Source organism: Camellia sinensis, chromosome 8 (genome assembly GCF_055761805.1).
Source record: "Camellia sinensis isolate YWXY chromosome 8, ASM5576180v1, whole genome shotgun sequence".
Classification (NCBI taxonomy): Eukaryota; Viridiplantae; Streptophyta; class Magnoliopsida; order Ericales; family Theaceae; genus Camellia; species Camellia sinensis.
The window spans coordinates 162,632,206-162,639,953 of NC_138968.1; the positions used below are offsets into that span (position 1 = coordinate 162,632,206).

The following is a 7,748-nucleotide window of genomic DNA, read 5'->3' on the forward strand; positions in this document are numbered from 1 at the left end:
TAGTCAAGTCAATAGTGCAAAACTTTTATTTACGTAAAACTTTTTAACATTTCAACTTTTGTAAATTCCCCATTTTACTTTCTACCTTGCTTTTTTCTTCTGTCAAACTGTCAAGAAAATACAAGTCAAAGATTGGCATGAGGAAAAGAGGGGGAAAAAAAGAAAAAAAAAGAAAAGAGAAAAGAGAGGATATATAAATGGAAGAAGTGTGAACCACAATCAATTTTACTTATACTGTGTTTGGTTGGGGGATTTGGGGAGGGATTTGGAAAGGAAAATGAAAAAGGTAGGTGAAATATGAATAAAACATGTCTATATTTCACATAGTTTCACACACTTTTTCCCTTTCCCTTTCTAAATCCCTTCTTAAATCCCCAAACCAAACACAGTATTAGTGTTTATGAAAGGTGGAGTGATGGCATGACATGGCATCATTGTTTTAAAGTGCTCAAGCATAATGTCAGTTCCACCATATCATGGGACCAATCAATTCATTACAAGTGGCACTTTCTTTTACCAAAAATTGGTCTCAAAACTGTCTCTTCGCATGCGGGAAAGTCTAAGTACATCTAATCCTCTTTAGAACCCATAGTAATGAAAAACTCGTGCATTGGGATTGAGTTAACTCCCCAGCATACCTCTCCAAAGTTGGTCTATTTGACTTTTTACATTACATCTAAAAATGATGGCTCAGTACCACATATCTATGGGCAAAGTGGGCCATTTGGGGCATGTTGTTCAAATGTTTAAGTGGATAGATGAGGTTTATAATATCTAGACTAGTACATATCAATGCCACAACAACCATATCCAAAAACAAAGCAAGATTTGCTCTGTAACAATGGCAGCCAAAGTAGGGATGATGAACACATAGGGCATACAGTTTCTGTAACAGTGGCAGCCAAAGTAGCTATCTGCTCTTCTCTCATCAGTGCCAAAAAACAAGATTTCATCAGTCCATGCAAAATTAGGTTCAAGTGTCCTCCTATATTTTACTCACCATGTTAAGATTTACTCTTCTTTCCACACAGACATACACACACAGTTGTAAATGTGTACTTCATATACCTTCCTGTTTTGATTTTGGTGCCAAGGTAAGGCTGCAGTGAGATGATTTGATAAAAGGGTTTTTGATGCTATTAGGTGGGGGAGAGTGAGAAGCAGGGAGGGAAGAATAAATTCATGACTAGAGAAAAAGAACCAGAACAGTAAGACTTTCTAACATTCTTGTTTTCTTGATTAAAGCTAGCTCCAAGACCTCAGGGTTTGTCTGATGGATCAGTTTGAGTCTCAGTGTTACATGATGAAACTTTTCCTTCTCCTATATTCCCCTTCAATCGAAACATGAGAATTTCCGAGGATAAGACTGAGGGCATTGGTTCTTTATGGGACAGAGTTTGCTATTTGTCATCTTTTTGAGCCTAGTGTCTTCCCCTTTTCGAGGGATTCCTTTTTTGCTTGATCTCTAGAGATTGAAGGGTAATATGTGATTGTGTTAGACTGAGGTGTCGTTTCTTTTGTTCTCTTCTTGTTGTTGCCGATCAAAAAACAAAGACAGAGATTAACACCAGCCACAGTTACGTTAGCATTTCCAAGAAACCTTCCTTACTTTCAAAATCAAAGAATACATTGATATGAACTCTTAAAAACTAGGCAATTACTTCAAAAATGCTAATTAAATTGCTATTTATTTGTAGGATCATTATAAAAACATGTTATTGCTATCATGTTAATGACACAACAATGGGAGTTATCAATCACCAACAAAAAGGCTTTCACTAAGTGCAGGTATTGGAAGACAGCAGGGGAAAAGGGAAGGGGCTCCTTTCTCATTAGTTATATCATTTAGTTAGATGATTTCAATGATTAAATTTTGATCATATTCTCCATTCACTTTGAGAGCATCTTGAAATTAGTATATGCTTTCTTTCCGATGTTCCCCAAAAAAGAAATTAGAATATGCTCATATTGAATAGTAAAAAAAAAAAAAATGAAATCAAACTGACAGCTGGCATAGTCATAATGAAAATCATTGATATGCTTGCTTATTAGGATTTTTTCTCTTTTTCCACACTGTATGAGGTAATAACTTGGTACAAACTTAAAGGGTGATTACTAAAAGGCAGTGGATTTAACAATCTCCATATAAAATTTGAGATTACCATTGGCATTGGCTGGCAGCATCCAACTGTTGAGACAGTTTTCCTTTGGTAAGATATTCAAGACGGGTTATATGAGTCGTGAATTCCCATTAAAATGTTCTAATATGTACTTCTAATAAATAAAGATTCATGATTTGTGTTCATCTATAAGAACCGATCAAGATTTGAGCTAAAATGCATTTCTTGAACGTAATCCATGTTGTTCTAACTCAATCTACAAATAGCCCTAAATTTTCCCCATTGTTTGAGTTTTCAAATGGAAAACAAAGCTCACTTTAGAGTGTATCAGATGGTTCAATTGATTACAAGTTATTTTACAACTAACCAGATCTACTAAACCAAAGATGGGATTGTCGGTCAAGTAAAGTTCAGTGCTGTCTATGTCCGACATTTGATTCCAACAAAAATCTCACACAACATGCCAAAACTAAAATAGAAAAATATAAAATTGAACATTTAAGCATAAATTTCAAAAGAATTCAACATCCAACAATCTGTCCAGTAAGACGATTATAGATTTCTGAGCCAAGAACAAAATTGAAGACAATATGTAGTGCCATCAGCTCCAGAGAATCACACAAGAAACGAGTATGGGGCATAAAGTTATCAGTGTGAATCCAATCTTTACAGATTCAAATTTTTTTTCCGCAGTGAAGTCAATAAATTACAATCCCACTGATGCAAGAAGAGGAGTAAATTATCATATCCAAAATGAATAGAAATACCCATAAATAGGTTTATATGGCAAAAATCCTATTTTTTTCCTGCATTAGCCTTTCTTCTAAGCAATTAATACAATCGGCATATAACAATTTTCCTAATAATATCATATCTATATTTCAAAATCCAGGAATTTGGGGAAGTATTTCATTTCTTTGCCTTCTTCAGTGGCTTGTAAAGTACTACCGTCACGTATTTTGTGCGAAAGCGATGAGTGGAATTAAGTGCCACCAAAGATTCGCCCGTGCGCCCTTTCTGAATGTATAGATGATTCAACACTGCAGCTAAAGGCTTCTCCAGAAACTCGGTACTGTCCCTTGAGGATGATGATTGATCGAGTGGTGATTGTTGCAGTAGCGGAGGCAATTCAGGCAATTTTTCATTAAAATCTTCTAAACTGAAGGGTAAGTTGTTATAGCTAGAAAAAGGGGAAGAAGGAGACTCCAACTCGGAATTGTTATTAACGACTTCTGGAACAAAATCCTGCAGAATAAATTGGTGAATTTGTAATCTGATTATTGATGTAATCAGATAACCAAAAGCTAAAACTTTATTCCAAGAGCATTTCATTCATATTCCATTATTGTTTAAGTGTCCCTGTCATGAAGTGTGACATAAATTGATGACACTGCATTAGATTAGTTAAGAATGGTGTGTATAAATTCCTGCTTAAAATCCATTTAGAAATGGACGTGAGGAGATGAACAACTCCAAAAATAAATAAATGGTCGGTCCAGTTGTTGTGCATAACCTCCAAACAAAGAAGACTGACATCACCACTATGCAAGATTTTTTAGACTTGAAGGCAACTCTAATCACTAGTGCCAAAATAGCGGCTCAAGTGTGAGAAAACTTGAGGATGACAGTTTTTACGCTCAAGGTCGATTGTTAACATTAAAAATTTCAAAACCAATTACTTATTTATTTATTTTGTCTTGGAAACCGAATGAAGCTTTCTTAAGTTACTTGAGCCAGTAGTTTGTAAATGACGGAAACTTTTTATTTTTATTTTTTATAGCCTAATCTGCAAGGGGTGGCACATAGTCCGTAGTTTATTTGAATTAGAACAATTTTAAAAAGTATATGAAAATTGAAAACTGAGTATTAAACTTGTCTAAGGAGTAGTCACCATCGGACAAGCCAAGCTTGGGTGTGATCTTATACATATGGGCAGAGTACGAGGGGCTATTGGCTAATTACAGTGATGCAAGTCTATAATACAAGGCATGTGCCATATGAATTTTCAAGCCTCATGTTAAGGCATCAAAAACCTTTTTGACAATTATAGGTTTCAACTGTTAATAGTAGAATAATTGAAGGTTAGAATGTTTCTTGTTAGAATGTTTCTTTGAGGCCTTCCTGTAATCTGATTGAAAGAGATGCAATGCCAATAAATACTTTTTAGTAAGAAGATATTGACTAATTCTCATCAGAAACCGAACAATAGGAAACAGGAAGTCATCAGTTATGTATTTACTGAGTATCAGATAGAAAAGCCTCTTAAGGTCAATCTCATAAGGTTACCTTTTTGGCAACAAAATGATGGTATTGATATTGTAAGTAATGTTGCTTACAAAAGGTAGCACAAACAGATACATAGTTTTTGGACAGCATCAGTTGCGAAGTAACGAGTGTTACATCAGCAGCAAGTAAATTCTTGAAAATTCTGGAAGCTAAAGAAATAACACGAGCACGAAAAATCATAGATCTTATGAGATGAAAACAAAATGCAGCAACAATGAAAAGAATACCATTTATCTTTAAACCTTATTGCCAGTTATCCAGTGCTAAGTTTGTACATCATCCAAAAAAATAAATAAATTATGTCCATCTTGATGAAGCTATTTTGCTGAAAGGTTAAAGAGTTTACCATAAGGATCGGACTATTGTTCTGTGGAAGGTATTACATCCAAAGACTGTTGAAATATTTTGTATTTGTATCAGCATGATACAGACACAAAATACTGATATCAGCAACTTGGGGAAGTTTTTTATCACATAAAAATGAGAGACATTTGATTTTAATTACTGTTTATGCTCTAATTTAGACATCCAAGCTACTTTTATTTTGTGCAAATAGTTTCTCTGATGTCTCTAAAGCATATTTGCTTTGGCCACTCAAAAAAGAAAAGGATGCCCAGCATAAATATTTTCACATCAGTAGAAACTACATATGAAATAAGGGAACAAGTTTAATGGATATGAGGCCGAGTCAGAGATGCGCACTGGCCATGTATATGGAAAAACAATAAAACATACTTTTCTAAATATAATACATTGAGGGTCTGCTTTCTATGTTTCAGAAAGTGTTTTTAGCAACAAGAAAACAGAGAGTAAAAGAAAAACATTCTCCTCAGACAACAACAGTTCATGGGATTGATATATCTATATATTGTATGGAAGTAAATAAAAAAAATAAAAATAAAAAAAGACAAATTTACCTGTAAATCCAAAACATTAAAAATATTCCCCAAATCATCGCGCTCTTGTGGCAAGTCTGGAGAATGCCTCCATTGTCCATCAACAATAAACCGCAAGTGGTAAACACCTGATGGGAGCACTTTGATAATCGCGAAGTCATTGTCTGTTTTTTGTAGGAAATCTCTGGTAGAAAACAGTTAATTGTTGATTATAGCATATTGTCTTGGAAAGCGTAAAATTCAGACAGAATACAAAAAGAAGAAACTTAAAACAGATCTTATACCTTGTCTTCCAGTTATTCCATGAACCCTCAATGGCTACTTCCTTTCCATGGTATCTCCACATGATCATTGTTGGTATTAACGTCTCAGAAAGCAAATCATAATTCTGAGTTGCATTTTGGTTCGATGCATTACTTTGGATTTGCATCATCTCATCAGGCCTTTGTACAGGATTTACGGGCACCTGAACATAAACATGGAGTTTCATATAAATGAATGCTTGTACCCAAGGGTGTTTCATAAAACCGGCTTCAATGCAGACTCACAGTCACAGTCTAATTCCAAAATTCCACAAAAATTGAAGATTCTATTGGAGCAAGCATATTTGCTGATTAGATTGTACAATCAAACCTCAATTGAGCCTAATGCTGTGGGTTATGAAACGGGACCAACATACACCATATTAACAAATAACATGACATGTCTCCAAAGAATAATGAAACAAAGTCTCTCTATTCGGGGTAAGATTGTGTGCATCTGACTCTCCCCAGACCCCGTAGTGACGAGAGAGACTCGTGCACTTGAATTGCCCTTTTATTTTTAACTTATCAATCACTTGTACAACTTCATCAGACCCAGAATAACCACTGTTCTTACCTTTTCTTTGAAGAACATGGGCGAAGAGAGGACTTGCAAAAATTAAGATATAGCTCTTTTTTTAGGACTTCTATCAAAAAAATAGTGAGTGTGGTGGAAGAGAACAGATGCTTGCCAAAAACAACTCCAATAAAACAACCCAAATGGATTCCCAATAAAATTTCACAACTTCAAAACACATACACCAAACAAATGCCAAAAAAAAAAAAAAAAAAAAAAAATCACTTTGTTGAGTATTGTTTTCTCTCTCTTGTCCCAAAACAAATATACTCATTGACCCAAACCTTCTATGTAAAAGAAAAACAAATCTTGAGAATGCATATACATATAAAAATATATATATATATATATATATATATATTTCTTATGTGTGTTGTTGTGTATATATAATATGAACCAAACCTGTGGAGTGAACATCAAAGGAGAGTGGTAAGCCCTAGGGCTATGAGGAGGGGACTGAACCATGGACTCTGGAAAAGGGCCATGCGCATGATAGCTAACGCGCGCCCCACCCCCACCATGTGCATACTCCATCATATATTCTTCTTCTTCTTCTTCTTCACCCTCTTCATGCTTGGTTCCAGATGAACACCCAGCCTCCTCATCTTTCCTCCCACTAACATTACCCATTACTGCAAAATATTGAAAACTCAGTTATACAATAGATAATCAAAATCAAAATCAACACACATATATATAGCAAACCAGTGAAACAAAAGCAAAAGCCAAGATAGTAAAAACCTTTGGGGTTTAGTGACATGTCTCTCTCTATAAATAAAAATTGCAAAGACCCAGAACAAAAAAACATTAAAGAAAAGAAAAGAAAAGAAAAGAAAACCACCCACCCAGAATTAACTGAATGGAGGGCAGGTAAAAAATGATTTTTTGCAGCTTTTGTGTTGATTGATGGAAAGCTTTATTTGTCCTCTCTATCTCTCTCTCTCTCTCTCAAACTGTTTTTCGCTCTCTAGTTTAGCAAAAGGAAGCAACTGATGAATAATGAAAAAGTGATTTTATTCTCCGATGAGTTTGGAAGATCCTTTGGTGGACTAATGATGTTGGTTTAAAAGGGAATGTTGCTTTGCCATCATTAACCACACACTTTTAGCTTATAGTTTCTCTTCTGTTCTATCTATGCATTTACCCAATCACCCACTGCCACGTCACCTCACTCTGTACCTACCTATCACTTTGAAATTACATTCTTAGCCTTGATCTTGATTTGAAAGGTCTATTATAACCTTGAAATTATGACGTGGCATTGTATTATTAGTTTGAAGAGTATGAAGTTGTCTGCGGTGAGGATTAGTGCAATTTTTTAAAAGCAATTAATTTGAGTTAAAATCCTCTATGTTTCGATAGAATAATGTTGGGTAAATTATAAATACACTCCTTAAAGTTTATTTAAATTATAAATTATTTCTTGTGATTTTAAAAATTACATTATACCCTCTAAGGTTTCTACAAATATGTCTTTTTATTAATAAATCATCAAATTAATTAACAATTTTTAATAATGTTAAAATTTTATTTTAATTAATAATTCAGATAATTTTATTATTGTATA

The 7,748-nt window shown here is 34.4% G+C and overlaps 1 protein-coding gene and 1 long non-coding RNA gene across 3 annotated transcripts; one reads left to right on the forward strand and one right to left on the reverse strand.

The window, feature by feature from the left end:
* The first annotated feature begins 776 nt into the window (after nucleotides 1-776).
* On the forward strand, nucleotides 777-3,464 carry LOC114313611 (uncharacterized). The gene is made up of 3 exons (XR_014338601.1): nucleotides 777-971; nucleotides 1,144-1,208; nucleotides 3,013-3,464. It is a non-coding gene; the product is annotated as an uncharacterized LOC114313611 (long non-coding RNA).
* Nucleotides 2,754-7,268, reverse strand: LOC114313610 (SNF1-related protein kinase regulatory subunit beta-2). 2 transcript variants are annotated; one of them, XM_082884021.1, is made up of 5 exons: nucleotides 7,027-7,268; nucleotides 6,584-6,813; nucleotides 5,587-5,768; nucleotides 5,324-5,486; nucleotides 2,754-3,365 (listed from the first exon to the last, which is right to left on the reverse strand). In XM_082884021.1, exons 2-5 carry the CDS (start codon nucleotides 6,809-6,811, stop codon nucleotides 3,030-3,032), a joined length of 909 nt encoding a protein of 302 aa, XP_082740147.1. In that variant the 5' UTR covers nucleotides 6,812-6,813; nucleotides 7,027-7,268; the 3' UTR covers nucleotides 2,754-3,029. The 2 variants fall into 2 exon arrangements, with proteins under 2 accessions (XP_082740147.1, XP_082740146.1); XM_082884020.1 differs by having other exon boundaries at nucleotides 6,923-7,149.
* Between the last annotated feature and the right edge of the window lie 480 nt (nucleotides 7,269-7,748).

Bases quoted from the DNA above. Each gene is read 5' to 3' on its own strand.
- LOC114313610 (XM_082884020.1), bottom strand. From the start codon at position 6,989: ATGTTTTTTTGTTCTGGGTCTTTGCAATTTTTATTTATAGAGAGAGAC. The intron at 6,814-6,922 runs GTTTTTACTATC...AATATTTTGCAG, and splicing joins CATGTCACTAAACCCCAAAG to TAATGGGTAATGTTAGTGGG. The intron at 5,769-6,583 runs GTTTGGTTCATA...GTTTATGTTCAG, and splicing joins CTTTGATGTTCACTCCACAG to GTGCCCGTAAATCCTGTACA.